Below are 21,714 nucleotides of genomic sequence, written 5' to 3' on the forward strand. Positions count from 1 at the left end.
AAAGTGTGTACAAAAAAGGGGGAGGGGGGGGGGCCGTCTGTCTACAGGGAAACTGGTACTAGCTCCTCTTTAGGCCTCCAGAAAGATGAGTTTTTAGGGCTGTTTTGAATGAGCCCAGCGAACTGCATTTTTTGAGGGATGGGGTTAGACTATTCCATTCCTTGGTGGCAGTGCTATAGAAGGAGAATTTGCCCATGTTTGTTTTATGGGTGGGTGTTACCAGATTGTTGTTTACGCTCCCTCTAGTTTTGTGACTGTGGGTGTCACTAACTTTTTCGAGGTACTTATACAGATATGCAGGTATACAGTAGGGGGCATTTCGGGCAAATCTGCATTTACAATTTTGAAGACCAGTCCCATTTTTAATTGTATAACCCTGTCTTCCACCCTGAGCCAGCCTAGGCTGGCAAAGTGAGTGGGAGAGACGTGGGTCATGGGCCCCAGTCCGAGAAGTAGTCGAATCAGTTTGTTTTGGGAGGTTTGAAGCTTAGTCTTCAGTGACACTGAGGTGTTGGAGTACCAAGAGGAGCTAGCATAGTCAAAAAGGGGCTGAATCAGGGCCCCAGAGAGGGTCCTGAGTGCCTGAGGGTTGACAAAAGAGGAAACTCTGCCCATAAATCTGGTTCTCTGGTTTACTCCTTTGAACACCTTTGTTGCCATGCTTTCACCTGTCAGGTGTTTGTCAAGAATACATCCCAAATAGGTAATCTCTTCTTTGCTAGTGATGATTGTGTCATCGACTTTGACCTTGAAGTCATTTATGCTGGAGGAAGCTTATCAATTATTCATTCTTTAGATTAAAGGACTAAAGAGTCATCCCCACTAGCCTCTGTACACCATGCAGCACAAACTGCAATGCTATGACAACGTCAGTCCTCTTTGCAACTATAAGCAAATGGATGGTCAGTGTGAGTCATGTTCGAGTTTGCAAACTGAATTAATTTTTCTTTCTTGTTTTTATGTATTACTTAATAAAACTACGTGTGGTTCTAGTCACACAGACCTCCCCAGACGCCACAAAAATGGTTATGTTGAAAGACATAATAAACATCATACATCAACAAACATCAACATCATAAACTTCATAATTTTATCTTGCATATATTGTTCCATTCATGGAGCACCTGATACAAATTTCTATAGGTTTAACCTTTTAATAATGTAAAACATTATCTTAATAATCAGTGGGTTTCTTCTTCCCCATTGCAACTTACAAAAGTAGCTTAAACACTCTAAATTTAACAATCTTTACGCTTAAAAGTTTTTTTTACAGCGTAACTATAAAATCCGTACTTGCTATGTGGGCCTCATATTTCTAGGATGTGTACTGTACCTCTAGGTAGGTTTCATTTGATCTTTGCATGAGAAAAATATTGTGTTTAAATACATATTTTAGTTCTTGGATTATTACATTAACATTTCAAGCTATAGCAGATTAGTGATAATAATAGGTGTTTAATATTCAATAGAATGTGTGAGGAACTACTATGTAATTCGGTAACAATGTAATTCGGGGGTGCCGTGGAAGGTTATTTACAGGGGTTCCGTGAGCCAAAAACATTTGAGAACCATTGTGAGTGAGCTGAAGGGATTCCAAAAAGTGCTGTGAAAACACCACAGACTACTGATGGCAATTTAATTAAGAGATAAAATGTCTTCAAGTTACAGTGGTGATTCAATGTGTGTGTATGTGAAAGAGCAAGTTAATATGAATGACCATGATCCTAAAAGCAAAAGGATTAAAACGGTGAGTCCAGTTCAACAAAGCTCATTTAATGAAAACTCTATCTGTCTGTACATTCATTATATGACACTGTCTTCACAGTAAAATTCTCAGTGTCAATTTAAGTTTGAGTGTTTCTACATTCTCAGTAAAGCGGCTCAAATGGGTTGGATCCACTGGTACACGCTCAGACAGAGTTTTTAACAGTTAGGATATTACTGCAGCTGAATGAAACCAAAGAACTGGGATTATTACACAAGCACAACATAATTAAATAATAATAGTAATAATATAATATTAGTTAAAGACATCTTACTGAAGTCACAAGTTTAACAAATTATTACATCATTATTAACTTCATTTCCTGAGCTTTCATAACAGATGTATAGCATAGCAAAGCAAAGCAATATATTTACATACATCTTCTATAAATCTATACTATAAATGCTGTCGATGAATAAAACATTCCTTTAGTTAAAGAAATACAACATTTCAGTGGAGCTTGTCAATATGCTCCCATCCCTTAGAAGCAGGTTGTGATTTGCTGGTGGGATTTTCCCCTCTCTGGTCAATAAATCAATGGTTTTGGTTATTTATTTTTTATCCCTGGTTCCCCGCCTCCCTTGCCCCACACATACATATTGAACATAATTACATAATAAATGATCTAGTAATGTTAATTGTAAAGTTAATACAGTCATTGTCTCACAAACCTTTAAACAATCCTCCGTCCTGTTTCATATGCAAGCAGAATAATTCGCAATACATTAGATGATGAAGTTCTGCCTCTTAAACTCTAGATGGCAGCAGAATATAATCCAATAATTAGGTTCAGCATCACATATTGTGAGTTGCAGACAGAATAAGAAAGACTATTACTTTGTTTTTTACTTTGCCTTTTTGGTTTTATCCACATTGGAATAGATTGCAGAGACGTCTTCCTTCACAGTGGAATAGATTGCAGAGACGTCTTCCTTCACTGTGGAATAGATCACATCTTCATTTCCTGCTTCACCAGACCTGAGAAGAACAATACACATCCATTTATACTAATGTAGAGAAGAACTACACATGTAACCCTAATGGCTCTTCAGCAGCACAGGAAACATACTTCTGTAAAACACAACTTATCTATGTGGTCTAAAATAATTATGTCTAATTAAAATATTGGAAATGCATCTGGATTTGTGCATTTCTTTTTCTGACTCTTAGTTTATAGTTGATCTGATGTAATTCAATTGAATTACAATCAAATCATTTTTTATAACTTACAGTGTGTGTTGCAGGGCTGTGTTGTGGTGATCTGCTTGGGTGCTGGTCCCTGGTTTGAATGTCACTGAAGAATAGTCAACATCCTCCTCTTCCTGAGCAAAAAGATAAAAAATAATGACAAAAGTGTAATTAGTAATGAAATGGAATGGAATGATGAAACCCAGAATTCTTGAAATTATTATAATTGTTTATTACATTGTTTCCAACTGCTATACAGTGCAGTTGTTTGACAATCACCCTATCAACTTATCATCATTTGTATAACTAACAGATTATAGTAGATAGGATATAACCCTAACCCTAACCCTAGGATATACAAAGAAACTGTCTATTTGCTTGTAGAGAAGAGAAGAAAAGAGAAGAGGGGGGGTGGAGGGGGGAGAGAGACACAGTTTGCATGACGGTTAGAAGAGTGTAGGAGTTTCCTTCTCCTTTCTCATGCTGTGAGGACAGTGCAGAAAGACGGTTTTGAGAGAGGAAATACAAGGGTGTGTTCACACTGTCTGTTTGTTATGAAGAAAAAATGCTGCCTAGAGCGCTTTTTATGCTGAAAATGGGGGGGAAAAAAGTTTGTTTGTTTGTTTTTAGGCAAAAGAGGAGGAGGGTGTCGGGTGTGGGTGTATAACCTCAGGAACATGTCACCCATGGCTGACAACACTACTGTTAATATCAAAACTTCGTCTAGCAGCTATGTCTTGTTGAAGCTAGTTTTAAACCCTTTAACCCCATTATCCATATTCTGGGAAAACTTTTGCAGTATGGGGTTTATTTGTTAAAGTGGAGATGATGTAAAATGTCTCTTAGACTGGAGGACATGCTCAGTTATATTTGGCACCTATTTATTAACAATATGTTATATAAATATATATGTTTAGGTATTTTTATATTAAAATCCAATCTTGATTACTTTGAATAATAGAAAACATAAGGCGTGCTTATATCAGCAGCTACAAACCAATTGCAAAATCAATTAACATGACATCCACTAATCAATCAATCTTCCACACAGAGCTAAGATTCATCATGCTAGAGGGACAGTGCTGTATGTAGTTACCACTGTATCCAACATGGAGTAACATGTTGGAACATACTCTATGCTAAACAAGGGGTCATTTGATGACTTATTGCAGAGGGTTGTGCCAGCAATATCAAGCAGACACAATTTATCATGATTAGCCAGTTAATAAAACCCTCCCACGTCACTCTGAGTGGAGGGGAGCTTCAACATGGAAAAGAAAAGAGACGTACAGTAGTTTGCGTGACTGTTATGAGTCAAGAGCGTATGTTGTAAAGTAGTTAAATATTATGTAAATAAGAAAGGAGAAGGGATCTCCTTTCTGTGTGAGAAAAGTGCAGAATCACACATTTTTGGAGAAAGAAATAATGTAATTAATCTGTGTTCTGGTGGGTTTCAAGTGTAAATCAAAGACCATGTGACCTTTAGACACAGTACCTGTCCAGGGGGGTGTGAAGCAGACTGACGGGACGGGAGCTTCAACATGGAGTAAAGAAGGATCTCCTCAGTAGGAGGATGAGGAGAGGACAGAGAGTGGTGCTGGACTGTGGAGTAGACACTGTTGATCTGAGAGGAGGGACAATGAGAGGAAGAGTCTTGATGCACCTGCAGGACTGAAGGGTCTGAGCTCCTCCCACTGACCACTGGGACAGACGCCAAGCTCCTCCCACTGACCACTGGGACGGATGCCAAGCTCCTCCCACTGACCACTGGGACAGATGCCAAGCTCCTCCCACTGATCATAGGGACAGCTGCAGGCTGTTGTGGGACAAAACAGAAAATAAAACAGATAGTTTCAGTGAAATTTTATGTCTGTATTATATATAGTGTTAACATTGAAGATACAGAAATATTGTTTTGCAAAAAATGTTTAAATATTATGAAACATCTCAAATTAAAACAGCAAAATCCAAACAAATAAATACCTCTCGGTCTGAATTTGTCCTTTTCTTCCTGTCAAATCAAAAGACTTCAGACTTAGTATTTGAATAATTTAGTGATCAATGAAATTGCAAAAATCTTAGTCTAAGTCTTATAAAATCTGCTGTCAAAAGCTCACAATCGAAATGTTCACGTTTGTTATAAAAGTGGGTGTAACATTTAACATCACAGTACTGCTTCATCAAAATGAGTACACACACACACACACACACACACACACACACACACACACACACACACACACACACACACACACACACACACACACACACACACACACACACACACACACACACACACATGCACATGCACACTCACCTGACCCAGAAAACAATGCCGAACACCAAAATCAGCACAAACAGTGAAACTGCAACTCCGGATATTAGAGCAACATTGTTGGCTTTGGAAAAACATAATAAAAATGAGGAGAAAAGTTCAAATGTGCATTTCTGTTGTTGTTATTCTTAAGGTATTATTGATTACTGTGTGTGGTGTCTAATATTACACCAACATTGGACAACACTGGACAAAGAAGTATTAAAAATCAGTGTTCTTTGCAATTCTAAGTTTAGAGAAAGTTGACCTACTCACATAAGTTATCAATAGAGAAGGAAATCAATCAACAATATATTCAGTATGTTTTTTCTGGTGCTTTATATAGTTTTAAATAATTACATCTAAAACTCCATTATACACTTTAGTACATTTAGTTGTCAGGTTACAGATAATGTAATATAATTTGATTCTTACAGATGACATGAAGAGTGACTTCAGGTGAAGTGACTGTGGTAATGCTATTCTTTGCCTGACAGGAGTATCTTCCACTGTGACTGGGTTGGATGTTAGAGATGGTCATTGTCTTCTTCTGTGTCACTTCAGTGTTGTCTTTGAGAAGGATGTAGCTCTGGATTGGTGGATTTGAAGCACTGCTGCTGCAGGTCAAAGTGACTGAGCTTCCTTTGACAACATCTCCTGGTGGACTTACTGACAACACAACATTCTTGGCACCATCTGCCGGGGAAAAAATAATAGCTGTTCTTTACCAAACTCCTCCTAAGAGGATAATCAGATCCACTTCAAACTCTTGGGATGCAACGCGTTGTGAGCTTTTATTTATTTTTTACTTACACAGAACATCTAAAGAGTAGGATGATGACGTTTTGGATCCATGTTTGTTTGTCCCTTGACAGGTATACTGTCCAGAGTCTGCAGGAGACACATTGTCCTTTACCAGCTGAGGACCAGTGGAGATAAAGCTGCGTCCTCTGTCTCTGTACCAGGTGTAGTTGTCTACTGGTGGGTTGGCATCACTGCTGCAGGTCAGAGTCACTTTACTGCCCTCAACTACTTCTCCTGGTGGATTCACTGACACTAAGGGCACTTTTGGAGGGTCTATGGAGGCAAGGCACGGTCATTTTATTTGTATAGCACATTTCAACAACAAGGCAATTCAATGTGCTTTACACAGAACATCAAGCAAAGGAAACACAATAATAAAACAAAAGAAGTAAAAAATGTATAAATAAAGTTACAGTGCAGAGGAGAAAAGAAAGGAGAAATAAAAGGAGGAATAAACATATGCCCCCGGTTGTAGATTTGATTTGAATTTGATATAAATTAGCACCTGTATGAAATATTCAAACCAAATTTCCAGTGAAATGTTATCTAGTCTTTGGCAGGTAGGTTAGGTGATATTGTTTTTGTTAAAATAAATAATAAATACCTCTATATTCTGAAAGTACTCATTGATGATTACTATCAGAATATAATGCTGTAACCTTTTAACAAAAATATTTTTGTTTTAACCAAAAAATATCACTTACCCTTCCTTTAATTGATGGTTTATGAGGCATTCTACAATAGCTAACCACACGGTGGCGATATGTTTGTCATGATGTGACTTATCTCCCCTCTTGATAAACATAACTTTATATAGGCCTACACAGTATTTATGAGAATATTGTTAACTAGTGGATGCAATATCAATTAGTATGATTCTTCTTTGAATGTAAGTTGTATTAAGCTGTTGTATTAATGGAAAGCATGAGAAAATGAAACAGAGAGACACAATTCAGACAAAGAGACAGAAAGAGCTCACATGAACTCATATAAACTCACACTGCACATCCAACATCACAGCTTCAGACTTCCATCTCTCTTGTCCTTTAACAGCACACTGGTACCTCCCAGGATCCTTTATTTTGGCCTGAAATCGTGGTTTGGATACCCAGGATGTTGATTGTCCATTTTTAAACCAGACAATGTTGGGACTTGGTTGACAAGATGTTTGACAGGTGAGTGTCACCCATGTCCCCTCTGACACAGTGGGAGGAGTCACCTGTACAGACAGTTCTGATCAGAAGAATAAAAACAAGATGGACGTCAGTTGGTTAGATTGACAGGAAAGATTTGACTTTGATTACATGAAAGGTTAAAAAAGTACTCTTGTTTACCTGTTACAGACAAAGATACTGGTTTACTGGACATCGGTTTACCTGTTGTCAAAAACCTGAAGGAATAATGCCCTTTCGTATCACTGGATTTAATGTTGTTGATCCTCAGGGTACAATTATTGCGTTTATTACCAATGTATTTAAAACGATCCTCTGGTCGTGACTCGTAATTACGATCCTTGTACCAGAATGCCTTATTGACAGTGACACCTTTTGGGTATTCATATGAACAGCCAATATCTACTGATGAGCCTCTCATGACACATGGAGATGGATTGGTGACGGTCACTCCATACTCAGCACTACAAACACCTGTAAAAGACAAAGAACTGTCAACAGAAATTGTCAATCTTCAGATTAATCTTTTTTTGCTCATGAAGGATAATTTTGGTCTCCATGGCCAGCTGATTGTGATAACAAATTGTTGAAAGTAGGCATTGTCCTCAAATATTATCATAATAAAATAGAACAGAATACTGAGAGTTTTGTTCTTTTTTCATATTTACCTCAATAATTGTACATGTATCTGTACATTGGCCACAACATATAACTAGGTGTTTGACACAGCATTTTACTTGTACTATCCATGAGGGGGGATTAACACACTGTGAATATGAAACCATTATAAACTGTCCTTACCAGGTACCAAGATCAGAATGTCCAGGATCACACTGATTGTCTTTAGAAACCTCATGGTATCTTGAGGTGAAAACTGACCCCAGCATCAAGTAACTGCAATGAAAGACACACTTCACAACCAACACATGTACTGTACTCTCTGTTATGTAATAAACTGTCAATAAATATATGGCTATACTGAGCTGCACCAATACTGATGAAATGGTACGGTAAATGTCAAATAACCAAATAATATAATAATAATAATAATAATAAGGGTAATAATAATAATAATAATAATAATAATAATAATAAACGTTATTTGTATAGTACATTTCATGACATCAAATGCAGCCCAAAGTGCTTTACATAAAAAAGATCAATGGAAAAGTAACACAATTTAAAAAAAGGTGTGTACTAAAAATTGAAAAAAATAGAAATAAGGTAGTAGCTCAGTCTCTTGAGCAAGACAAATTAATCACTTAGCAGCAGATTATCAATGTATTACATTTGTGGGAATAAAGTATATAACATATACATAAAGTCATAGAGCCAGTGTGACGGCTTGTGTTGCCACTGCTCACCAGGACTGACATAAAGGCTCAGCGCCTGTTCAGCAGCCTGACGGCCTGGCTGTAGAAACTATCTTAGTCTTTTAATTTAGTTGCATGTATCATAAGATGCATGTATATAAGATACAATCCTGTCAATGAATATATAAAGTATCATTGTTACTAAGTTACAGTGAGATAATTCAGACATACTCACTTGTATCCAGAGCTTGCCTGTCCAGTACGTCTACACTAACAGTCAGCTAGACATAATGATACAGATCAACACACAACCAAAACTAAAAACTAAAAAGGAAGTCAAGGTTAAAACCACTAGAATGAGTTGTTTACTCTTCCTTCCTTCCTCCCTCTCTTCACACATTACGTGTACACATTTAGATCACTGAATATTTGTGTTATTGTTGCCTAGTAACTAGTAACTACTGATGACTTTTAGATCACTGTTCTCTGTATTAATAATGTGTTAAAGAAATAATGCTTTACTTTATAAAGTACAAGGTGTTGCTGATGCGATGGCAGAAGGATTGGATCTCTACCCCACTCTAACCCAGAGACAACTACCAAAAGGAGAGTAAGGAGAACTGATGTGGATCTCTCAGGATCCACGTAGAAACAGTGTAGGATCAACAGGACTTCATGTGACCAGCCTGTTACATCAGTCATCTATGACGTCAGTCATTTATGACATATCTATGATATCTATATCCAAATGTGGGCAAGGTTTCAGCCTAAGAGCCACACTGACTTAAATTATGAAATGAATAATGTTAAACTTTTTGTAGTAAAACCTACAAAAGACATGAACACGCACGCACGCACACACGCACGCACGCACGCACACACTCACGCACGCACGCACTCACACAAACACACACGCCATAAAAAGGACAAAATTAAAAAAATAGATCAGATAAGGCAATGGCAACAAATACCAATTTCAAAACCATGCTTATCTGTTTATTAGATGCACATTTGCTTTGACTGCATATTGTGCAAAAATCAACTGACCACATGTGTGCATGTCTGAACAGCGTGCATTTGCAGAGCTAAGCTCTTTGCACATGTGGTTAACCACACTGAAGCAGCCGTTGGGTTAGATTAGACATGAGTCAGAGGAGTTTGAAATAGAGTGTATTTACCGGACTCTGCCTGTATTTGACTCTTGTCTACTGTCTATCCACACTGAGAGAGAAGGGTGATATAGATATAGAGGTATAATAAATAAATGCTGCAGAAACAACACAGAGGAGAGAGAGAAATATTAGAACTGCTGTTTAGAGAACGGAAATAGCTGAACCTGCTTAGCATAGTTTTGTAAGTATCATTTTGGTGAGACAGAAATGAGTTAGCTGTAGCTTATTGTATAGTAAACAGGTTGATTTGGAGAATGGAAATAATCGAGGGAATAGCCTATATTGTATGCCTCTGTCCACGCTGGTTGAGTTGACATTGACGGATTATAAATAATGTTTAATTAAATGTTTATAATGATGGCAAAACACAAAGTGGTACAACCCACAATTACATTTAAAACAACAAAAACAAGGGCTGAGATCAGAGCAAGTCTGGTCATTTGATGGGTTTTAAAGGTTTGTGGTAAGTGTTGATCAGTGGTGCACATGGGCTTGGAGGAATTGGAGCTCATTCCTCCATACAGAACTCAGTGGGATGTTGGTGGCTTTCCTCACAGGAACTGCTCACTTCAGGTGCTTCCACACAGCATGTATATTGGATTCAGGTCAGGACTTTGACTCGGCCATTATTGTCTCCGCCAGGCCGAAAGGCGTGGCGAGAGAGTATGTTTTCCACCCCGTCCGTCCGTCCGTGTGTCCTTGTGTCCGTGTGTCCGTGTGTCCGTCCGTTCGTCTGTGACCAGCTAATCTTTGGCGCCGTTGTCTTGATCGCAGCGAAACTGTGCACACACACTCCCTGGATGCCAATTCAGAACCTTTGCCCCAAATTCTTCTCATGGGCCTTTTATAGCGCCACCAGGAGGCCGATTTGTGCAAAATATTTTTTTTGACAGTACTCCTACAGATTTTGTCCAAAAGTCACGCAAATCGGTACACAGTATCTCTATAGTCATTAAACAAAACGGGTCTTTCAGATTTCTCATATTCCATCTTGATTGGCTAAAAATGTCTTCCAAAGTTTGCAGGAGTGCCCCGTTTTGAACAAAATGCCTCAAATCATGAACACAGCATGCAATTTCCGTGAAATTTTGCACGCACAGTCCCATTAGGCCGAGGAAGAACTACCATTTGAATTTTGTCAAATCAGCCTCATGGTGGCGCTATAACAGGCCGATTTGTGTTTTTACCTATAACTGCACCGATCTGTGTAAAACTTTGTATGCACACTCCCTATCAGTGTTGGGCAGTAACGAATTAAAAATAATATATTACTGTAATATTATTACTTTTCCCAGTAACGAGTAAAGTAAGGTATTATTCTGCCAAAACAGTAATATAATACCATATTACTCGGTCAAAAAAGGCCTCGTTACTCGTTACTGATGACGAGCGTCATTTTTTGGCTCATTCACTCATTTAATAATGTAGGCTACTCTAGTCTCTCTCCGTCTCTCGTAGAGGCAAGTTATCGCATCATGTGAAAATAGAGCAGATCTACAAGCTAACAACCTATTCTTAGCTTGCAGATTAGTTCTTTTTAACACGCAGCCAGCGCACAGTTGGAGAAGTGTTCTCCCTCGGTAAAACACCTCGTAATGAGAAGTCTCTCTCGTCTCTGTTTGTAACGTGTTGTAGCCTATCTGCAGGCTCTCCAGCCCTCCCCCTCTCCACACACGCGCACACGCACACACACGGTGGCCCCGTGGCGTTCATAGAGGGAGACGCACGCAAGAGGAGTAGTGCTGGTCGTCAACGTTGTAAAACATCTTGGATAGACCACTGGAATAATAACTGACTGATCATCATTCATCTCAAATATAAGTCTACTACTAACCTTTGTAGCCAAACTAAAATCCACCATTTTAGAGAGTTGCTCCAACTTCCTTGGATTAGATTAGAGTGATCAGATGCGATGCGTTTTCAACACAAATGCGCATATTATTGCCAGTCAGCTGTGTAACACTAGCTGGTTAACGATGGCTCGTTGAGCCTGTATGCGCATTTGACCACATAGCAATCAACATCACTAATTAATGGCAGCTGTGTGTGTGTGTGTGTGTGTGTGTGTGTGTGTGTGTGTGTGTGTGTGTGTGTGTGTGGGTTAGGGTCCATTTGGTTCCATTTGTACACTCTCAGACCCGTTAGGGTCCATTTGGTTCCATTTGTGCTCTCGCAGAGTTAAATTGACATAGATTTTATAATATAAATTGCGGTCCAAGTGATAGAAATGCCATTAAATGGGGGGTCTGTAGCCCTAATGCATGTCAAACTGGGGGTCCTTGAAATTATAATGGTTGAGAATCACTGCTAGAGCCGTAAAAAATCTTCTCTTATGGGGGTCCCTGGCATATCTTTTGAAATGGGGGTCCGCGGGCTAATAAGTGTCAATTTGGGGGTCCTTGACATTAAAAAAGTTTGAGAACCACTGCTCTATATCTCCTCTCCTCTCTCCTTGCCCCCTTGCACTTTGGCTAATTAATATTGACTGGTGTAAGATATGTTGAAAAGGTTAAGAAATGTTCAAAAAGTTTACTTTATTGTTTCAGTTTTTGAGAGGCTGCAGCCAGTGTGTGCAGTTCAGATTGATGTTGTTTCTGTAAGGATAATTATTGTTCCAATTCCAAATATGGAATTTGTTGCAGCAAAATACTTAAAAAGATAAAGACTGTTGACTGTTTTCTATTGTTCCATTAAATTGGATTCCGTTCTAAAAGGCTAAAAACTAGACGTCTTTTCTTTTGCGAGGGGCGCGGGGAAAGTAATATAAAGTAATATGTAATATATTACTCTTGATTCCAAGTAATAAGTAATATAATATTATTACTTTTCAAAGGAGTAATAAGTAATAAGTAACATATTACTCTTCTAAGTAATATAACCCAACACTGCTCCCTATATGTCAAGGAAAAACCTTTGCCCTGCATTTTTCACATCTGCCTTTTATAGCGCCACCAGGAGGCCGACTTATGTAAAACACATTATTTTATACTACTCCTTCCAATTGTATCCAAATTTCACGCAAATCGGTACACATGATCTCTATAGTCATGTGATCACGGCGGATGTGTTTGTTTTTTCATATTCCATACTGATTGGCTAAGATTGAAATCTAAAGTTTGCATTATTGCCTTGTTTTCAACAAAATTCCGCAAATCATGAACGCACCGTCCGATTGCGATCAAACTTTGCACGCACATTCACACTATGTTGAGGAACAAATGCCACCCTTTTAACATTGGCCTGTTATAGCGCCACCAGCAGGTCTAATTTAGCAAAACAAATGTTTTTAACAAAATGCCTCAAATCATGAATGCAGTCAGTGTCCGGTTGTCGTGCAAGGGCTAACAAGAAATGGCACCCTATTATAGCGCCACCAGGAGGCCACAATAGCCTACCTGACCTGGCGGAGACCTGTGCTCCGAGGAGCACTTTTTCTAGTTACATATGTATTCTTCTTTGTTCAATCAGTAATGATGTGGTGATGGAATCATTCTCCCAGAGTGAAGGTGAACACAGTATGTGCAGTGTTAGAGAACAGCCTCAGGTCTGACACCTCCCCCAACCTATAACCTAATCCAGGGGTTCACAACCTGTGGGTCGGGGGTCCCCACATGATTTTTTTTTAGGGGGGTCCACCGGTCCAGATGACAGTAAAGTGACAATTTAAGGGCTTTTAAGACCTTTTCAACCTCAAAAATAAAGAAAAGAAAAAGACAAGTATTGCATCATAAGTAATCAACAAATCATATAATAAAAACTGGTCAATCATTGGCCAAATTGTCAAATAATATAAGAAAGAGGCAAACATTTTGAAAAAAGCCGAACTACAAGCTCACAACACCTCGCAAAGTGAGGTATTGTGAGCTTGTAGATCGAAAAGATGATTATTTTGGGGGGTCACGGCTTGAAAAGGTTGAGAGTCACGCTATCAAAATAAATCTCAAAGATTATTTATTTTGAAAGCAAGGTAAATTCTGTGAAATACAATTAATTCAGAGCCTATATCCAGCTGTGCGGCATACACTACCCACTGTGCTATATGTAGCCATGGACATTGAACACCAGTCCACAGATATACAGTAGCTACTAGGGTTAAGATGTCTTGATGAAGTCTGATGCAACGTAAATGGTGTTGAAGTGGGAACCTTCTGACCTTAATTTCTCCAAAACCATTAATCAGTATAAAATGTGGTTCTGAGTGAAAGGAGGATTAGCAGAACAGGTTAAAGTGTAGAATGTGTTGTGTATGTATTGTAAACATTGTTGGAGTTCTGGCAATTTAATTAAGAGATAAAATATCTTTAAGTTACAGTGGTGATTCAACGTGTGTGTATGTGAAAGAGCAAGTTTTTAATTGAATGACCATGATCCTAAAAGCAAAAGGATTAAAACAGTGAGTCCAGTTCAACAAAGATCATTTAATGAAAACTCTATCTGTCTGTACATTCATTATGACACTGTCTTCACAGTAAAATTCTCAGTGTCAATTTAAATTTGAGAGAGTTTCTACATTCTCAGTAAAGGGGCCCAAATGGGTTGGATCCACTAGGACACGCTCAGACAGAGTTTTTAACAGTTAGGATATTACTGCAGCTGAATGAAACCAAAGAACTGGGATTATTACACAAGCACAACATAATGTTAAAGACATCTTCCTGAAGTCACAAGTTTAACAAATTATTACTTAGTTATTAACTTCCTATGACTCCTTTCCTGAACTTTCGTAACAGATGTATATCATAGCAAAGCAATATATTTACATACATCTTCTATAAATATACATTATAAATGCTGTCAATGAATAAAACATTCCTTTAGTTAAAAAAAATACAACATTTCAGAGGAGCTTGTCAATATGCTCCTATCCTTTAGAAGCAGGTTGTGATTTGCTGGTGGGATTTGCCCCTCTTACCTCACACATACATACATGTTGAACATATTTACATAATAAATGATCTAGTAATGTTAATAGTAAAGTTAATACAGTCATTGTCTCACAAACATTTAATCCTCTGTCCTGTTTCATAAGCAAGCAGAATAATTCATGATATACTTAGATGATGAAGTTTTGCCTCTTTAACTCTAGATGGCAGCAGAATATAATCCAATAATTAGATTCAGCATCACATATTGTGAGTTGGAGACAGAATAAGAAAGACTTTTACTTTGTTTTTTTCTTTGCCTTTTTGGTTTTATCCACAGTGGAATAGATTGCAGAGACGTCTTCCTTCACAGTGGAATAGATCACATCTTCATTTCCTGCTTCACCAGACCTGGGAAGAACAATACACATCCATTCATACTAATGTAGAGAAGAACTACACATGTACAGTAACCCTAATGGCTCTTCAGCAGCACAGGAAATATACTTCTGTAAAACACAACTTCTCTGTGTGGTCTTATTTAAAATATGTCTAATTAAAATATTGGAAATGCATCTGGATTTGTGCATTTGTTTTTCTGACTCTCAGCGCATAGTTGATCTGATGTAATTCAATTGTAATTACAATCAAATCATTTTTATAACTTACAGTGTGTGTTGCAGGGCTGTGTTGTTGTGATCTGCATGGGTCCTGGTCCCTGGTTTGAATGTCATTGAACAATAGTCAACATCCTCCTCTCGCTGAGCAATACAACATTAAAAAAATGACAAAAGTGTAATTAGTAATGAAATGGAATGATGAAACCCAGAATTATTGAAATTATTATATTTTTTTATTACATTGTCTCCAACGGCTATATACAGTGCAGTTGTTAGACAATCACCTTATCATAATTTGTATAACTAACAGATGATAGTAGATAGGCTATAATAAGAAACTGTCTATTTGTTTGTAGAGAAAAGAAGAGAAGAGAAGAGAAGAGGAGGGGGGGAGGAGAGGAGAGGAGAGGAGAGAAAAGAGGCATCGTTTGCATGACTGTTGGAAGAGTGCAGTTTAAGATTTCCTTCTCCTTTCTCATGCTGTGAGGATGACAAGACAAGTTTTGAAAAAGGAACTCTAAGGGTGTGTTCACACTGTCTGTCTGTTATGAAGAAAAAATGCTGCCTAGAGCGCTTTTTATGCTGAAAATGAAGGAAAAAGAGGAGGAGGGTGATGGTAGTCGGGTGTGGGTGCTTAACCTCACATGTAACATGTCACTCATGGCTGACAAGTGACAACACTACTGTTAATATCACAGTGAGGGCTCAACAGCATATGGGGTTTAATTGTTAAAGTGGAGATGACATGTAAAATGTCTCTTAGACTAGAGGACATGCTCAGTTATATTTGGCAACTATTTATTAACAATATATTTAAAAATATATATGTTTAGGTATTTTTATATCAAAATCCAATCTTGATTACTTTGAGTAAAAGAAAACATAAGGCGTGCTTCTATCAGCAGGTACAGGTTCAAAATAACATGACATCCACCCATCAATCAATCTTCCACACAGAGCTAAGCTTCATTATGCTAGAGGACAGTGCTCTATGTAGTTACTACTGTATCCAACATGTAGTAACATGTTGGACTTTATGCTAAACAAGGGCAAATTTGATGACTTATTGCAGAGGTTGTGCCAGCAAGACAAGACAGCAGACATATTTTATCATGATTGTCCAGTAAATAAAACCCTCCAACGTCATTCTGACGGGAGTTTCAACATGTAAAAGAACAGAAAAGAGACGTATACAGTAGTTTGCGTGACTGTTGTGAGTCAGAAGCATGTGTTGTAATGTAAATAAATATTATGCTAATTAGAAAGGAGAAGGGATCTCCTTTCTGTGTGAGAAAAGTGCAGAACCACACATTTTTGGAGAAATAAATTGTAATGAATCTGTGTTCTGGTGGGTTTCTTGGGTAACAGGTTCAAGTGTAAATCAAAGACCATGTGACCTTTTGACACAGTACCTGTCCAGGGGGGTGTGAAGCAGACTGAGGGGACGGGAGCTTCAACATGGAGTAAAGAGGGATCTCCTCAGTAGGAGGATGAGGAGAGGACAGAGAGTGGTGCTGGACTGTGGAGTAGACACTGTTGATCTGAGAGGAAGAGTCTTGATGCACCTGCAGGACTGAAGGGTCTGAGCTCCTCCCACTGACCACTGGGACAGATGCCAAGCTCCTCCCACTGACCACTGGGACAGATGCCAAGCTCCTCCCACCGACCATAGGGACAGATGCCAAGCTCCTCCCACTGACCATAGGGGCAGCTGCAGGCTGGTGTGGGACAAAACAGATGGTTTCAGTGAAATGTTATGTCTGTATTATATAGTGTTAACATTGAAGATACAGACTTTTTTTTTTTGCTAAAAAAAATGTTGCCAAGTTTCCAATGATCAATTTCATTTCTATATCTAAATAAAAGAGGAGATATATAAGTGATATCTAAATATTATGAAACATCTCAAATTAAAACAGCAGAGTCCAAACAAATAAATACCTCTTGGTCTGAATTTGTCCTTTTCTTCCTGTCAAATCAAAAGACTTAACTTATTATTTGAATAATTTAGTGATGAACGAAATTGCAATAATCTTAGTCTAAGTCTGAAATGGAATCTGCTGTCAAAATTCACAATTGAAAAGTTCACGTTTGTTATAAAAGTGGGTGTAACATTTAATATCACAGTATACTGCTTAATCAAAATTAGTGCACGCACGCACGCACGCACGCACACACGAACGAATGCACACGCACGCGCGCGCGCACACACACACACACACACACACACACACACACACACACACACACACACACACACACACACACACACACACACACACACACACACACACACACACACAGACACACACACACACGCATGCACACTCACCTGACCCAGAAAACAATGGCGAAAACCAAAATCAGCACAAACAGTGAAACTGCAACTCCAGATATTAGAGCAACATTGTTGGCTTTGGAGAAACACAATACAAATGAGGAGAGAAGTTAAAATGTGCATTTCTGATGGTTGTTTTTCTTAAGTTATTAATGATCACTGCGTGTGGTGTCTATAGGTGTGGTGTCAAATATTGTACTTTTACTCCACTACAATCAGTTGAGAACTTTATTAGTTACTTTATGGATTTTGATTGTTATTACAAAACATACATTAACCACTTAAGCCATATTTAAACTTTGGCTATTTGAAAATAGCCGATCTACAAGCTCACAACACGTCACAATGCGATGTGTTGTGAGCTTGTAGATCTGCTATTTTCAAAATATTTTTTATAAATGTTATACATAGTAACTTGTTCATTCTGTATAATTAGTACTTTTACTTTTGGTGCTTTAAGTATATTTTGATTACCAGACTTTTACTTGTAACACAGTGTTTCTACAATGCAGTATCGATACTTTTATTTAAGTAAAAATCTAAGTAGGCCTACTTTTTCCACCACTGCTGTCCATGTGCAGCAGCACCTCAGTAGAGTTGTTTTCTCCCAGTGAGTTCCTGGTGTGACAGAAGTACAGTCCAGTGTGGGAGGGCTGCAGAGAGGCCAGAACCAGCACCTGTCCTGACCCTACCTGGACCAGGGAGCTGGAACCAGGAGGCCCAGTCCTCTTGTACCAGGTGTAGTTGTGTACTGGTGGGTTAGCATCACTGCTGCAGGTCAAGCTCACACTGCTGCCCTCTGCTGGACTGTCTGGTGGACTGACCTCCACTGATACATTCACTGGTGCATCTGATAGAAACATCAAAAATACAAATTACTTTTGATATATACTATATCATATACTAGATATTGTTATAGAAATGAATATTTGCATTGGACTATGACGTTATTTATTTATTTACTTACAGAGAACGTTAATGGAATGAGGTGATGACGTTTGGGATCCATGTGTGTTTGTCCCCTGACAGGTGTACTGTCCAGAGTCTGCAGGAGACACATTGTCCTTTACCAGCTGAGGACCAGTGGAGATAAAGCTGCTTCCTCTGTCTCTGTACCAGGTGTAGTTGTCTACTGGTGGGTTGGCATCACTGCTGCAGGTCAGAGTCACTTTACTGCCCTCAATAACTTCTGCTGGATTCACTGATATCGAGGGTATTTCTGGAGGGTCTGTAGTGGAATAAACATTGATACTCTTAAATATATTGTTATATTTGCAGGTTAGAGTCACTTTACTGCCCTCAACAACTTCTCCTGGTGAATTCACTGATATTGACAGCTTCGCTTTAAGGTCAAGAAAGGTTATGAGTTATTCATAATATTTTTATTTATCTTTTCTTTTTATGCAATTATATTATTTGGTTATTGTATTCTATTTGCTGTTATTTGTATTAAGACTTTCTCTTGTAATAGATAATTGAACATTCATTCATAATGAGGCTAAAGTTGCATGTAGATTCAAAAAGTAAACTGTTAACAATTCTATATTTAAAGTACAGCAGTAACAACTAACTAATCATTAATGCTTTGAATATGTGGTGTCAAACATTACACCAACTTTGGTCTAAATAATTCAAAAACTGCACAGAAAAGTCATGAATTTAATGCATTATTTTCTGCAAGTTTCGAGAACAACAAACGTGACCATACTCACATTGAACTTCAAGTGGTACTGGATCAGACATGATTGTGTTGATGTCATTGTGAGCCTGACAGCTGTACTGTCCTCTGTGCTGTTTCTGGATGTTAGAGATGGTGTGACTCTGTCCTGATGTCACAAACCTCTGGCCTCTGTACAGTTTGTATTGTTCTGCTTTTACTTCGGGGTTGGCTTCACTATGGCAGGTGAAAGTGACTGAATCTCCTTCAAGAACATATGATGGGCTGATGATCAAAGTAACTTTCTTTGGACCATCTGCAGGAGGAAAATGGAGTTGTGACATTAGGAAAAATCTCAGTGTAATATTCAAGAGTATTGTTCAGTTATCAAACACAGAAGCACAATGTTATGAGTTGACCCTGCACACATTGATGAGAATAGACTTAGGTTGTCGTATTGATCCAAGACAACCCCTAAACATCCGACCACCCTACTGTTATGTTCAGCTTAAAAACACTCTAGAAAGGTATAATAAATGACCTATTTCAGACATTATTGTTACTGTAGATATAAATATTCTGGATTTCAAAGCATAATATCATTATTTTTTGAATGTGCTGTTGAATTAATGGAATGGAAACAAGAGAGAATGAAACAGAGAGAAAAAGACATGAACTCATATAAACTCACATTTCACATCCAACACCACAGCTTCAGACTTCCATGTCTCTTGTCCTTCAACAGCACACTGGTAACTCTCATCATCCTCTATTGTGGCCTGGAATTCTGGGCTGGCCGCCCAGGGTGCTGGTTGTCCATCTTTAAACCAGACAATGTTGGGTCTTGGTTTACAAGATGTTTGACAGGTGAGTGTCACCCTTGACCCCTCTGACACAGTGGGAGGAGTCACCTGTACAGACAGTTCTGATCAGAAGAATAAAAACAAGATGGACGTCAGTTGGTGAGATTGATAGGAAAGATTTAACTTTGATTACATGAAAGGTTAAAAAAATACTCTTGTTTACCTGTTACAGACAAAGATACTGATGTACTGGTCCACGCATTATGTGGTGTTGTCTCAAACCTGAAGTGATAATTATCCTCATCACTGTCGTCAACGTTATTGATCCTCAGGGCACAATTATTCAGTTTATTACCAATGTATTGAACATGACCTGGATAAGGTTGAGACTGAGAGCCACGGAGAACGATTTGATTGTTCTTGTACCAGATTGTATCATTGACAGTGTGACCCACTGGGTAATCATATGAACAACCAATATCTACTGATGAGCCTCTCATGACACATGGCAAGTAATTGGTGAAGGTCACTCTCCAATCACCACTACAAACACCTGTAAAAGACATAAATAAACAGCTGTCAACAGATATGTCAATCTTCAGATTATTCTTTTCTATAAGAGATAATAATTATGACCTTCTAGCCTCATTCTGTTGATCCACTAGATCGTGATAACGTGACATGATGTCAAATAGTTGAACGTAGATACAATACAATACAATACAATACAATACAATATTTACATATTTGTACATGTATGTGTTCATTACCCACATTTAACAATGTGTTGTACACAGTATTTGATTTGTACTTTTAAATGGTTTTATATGCACAGTGTGTTCGCCCCTCATAGATCTACAAAATGACTTCCTTACCAGGTACCAAGATCAGAATGTCCAGGATCACACTGATTGTCTTAAGAAACCTCATGGTATCTTGAGGTGAAAACTGACCCCAGCATCAAGTAACTGCAATGAAAGACTCACTTCACAACCAACTAATGACTCTGTGTTCTGCAAAAAGCTGTCAATAAATCTATCAATCTATTAATAACACTACTATATGATATAACATCTTGTTTCATTGAAAGTTGGTATTCTATTTTATTTTTTGATCAATTCTTCACTCATATCTCTGAATGGTTTGAAGTGAAAGTGATCTCATGCTACCTCATAAGACATGTATAAGATACAATCCTGTCGGTGAATATATAAAGTATAATTGTTACTAAGTTACAGTGAGGTAATTCAGACATACTCACTTGTCTCCAGAGCTTGTCTGTCCAGTACGTCGTCTACATTAACAGTCATCTACATCTAGACATACTGATAACCAGATCAACAACACGCACCCAAAATTAAAAAGAGAAGTCAAGGTCAAAACCACTAGAATGTGTTGTTTACTCCCTTCCTTAAAGAGGTGTTGCCATGGTTTTGCACCTTTTCTGTTTTTCATGTGTCTATGAGGTTGACAGAACTTCATTAAGCCCCCTGGTGGTGTTTTTATGGTGTTTTTTATGGTTATTTTGGGAGGTCCCCAGATGATGCCTATAAGATAATGCCTATAAAGTGCTCGTCAGGGTGGGGGGGTTGCAGCCTGTAAAATATGGGAACCCTTGACTTACCCTACCTTTAGCTACTGCTGACTTTTAGTTTATTATTCTCTTTAGTAATAGTGTGTTAAAGAAATCATGAAGTACTGCATGA

The 21,714-nt window shown here is 38.2% G+C and overlaps 2 protein-coding genes across 2 annotated transcripts; both read right to left on the reverse strand.

Annotated features, from left to right (window-relative positions):
- Positions 1 to 1,881: 1,881 nt before the first annotated feature.
- On the reverse strand, positions 1,882 to 20,312 carry LOC311051646 (B-cell receptor CD22-like; the record flags this gene model as incomplete). Its single annotated transcript, XM_084066230.1, has 17 exons — positions 1,882 to 2,743; positions 2,996 to 3,087; positions 4,449 to 4,769; positions 4,937 to 4,964; positions 5,271 to 5,352; positions 5,763 to 5,963; positions 6,081 to 6,344; positions 7,071 to 7,304; positions 7,538 to 7,717; positions 8,052 to 8,137; positions 17,543 to 17,624; positions 18,102 to 18,398; positions 18,516 to 18,776; positions 19,261 to 19,521; positions 19,897 to 20,130; positions 20,232 to 20,249; positions 20,291 to 20,312. The coding sequence occupies 17 exons, from the start codon at positions 20,310 to 20,312 to the stop codon at positions 2,611 to 2,613; spliced, it is 2,796 nt and encodes a 931-aa protein (XP_083922356.1). The 3' UTR covers positions 1,882 to 2,610.
- On the reverse strand, positions 14,711 to 17,240 carry LOC311051318 (uncharacterized protein). The gene is made up of 4 exons (XM_084065871.1): positions 17,152 to 17,240; positions 16,623 to 16,928; positions 15,260 to 15,351; positions 14,711 to 15,001 (listed from the first exon to the last, which is right to left on the reverse strand). The coding sequence occupies exons 2-4, from the start codon at positions 16,911 to 16,913 to the stop codon at positions 14,890 to 14,892; spliced, it is 495 nt and encodes a 164-aa protein (XP_083921997.1). The 5' UTR covers positions 16,914 to 16,928; positions 17,152 to 17,240; the 3' UTR covers positions 14,711 to 14,889.
- Positions 20,313 to 21,714: the final 1,402 nt, after the last annotated feature.

This window comes from Gymnoscopelus microlampas (genome assembly GCF_963454915.1).
Source record: "Gymnoscopelus microlampas genome assembly, chromosome: 9".
NCBI lineage: Eukaryota > Metazoa > Chordata > Actinopteri > Myctophiformes > Myctophidae > Gymnoscopelus > Gymnoscopelus microlampas.

Excerpts from the sequence above, each read along its gene's own strand:
- LOC311051318 (XM_084065871.1), bottom strand. The coding sequence starts at position 16,913 with ATGGTCAGTGGGAGGAGCTTGGCATCTGTCCCTATGGTCGGTGGGAGG. Across the intron at positions 15,352-16,622 it reads CTTCACACCCCCCTGGACAG|CGAGAGGAGGATGTTGACTA; the intron begins GTACTGTGTCAA and ends TGTATTGCTCAG. Across the intron at positions 15,002-15,259 it reads ACAGCCCTGCAACACACACT|GTCTGGTGAAGCAGGAAATG; the intron begins GTAAGTTATAAA and ends TGTTCTTCCCAG.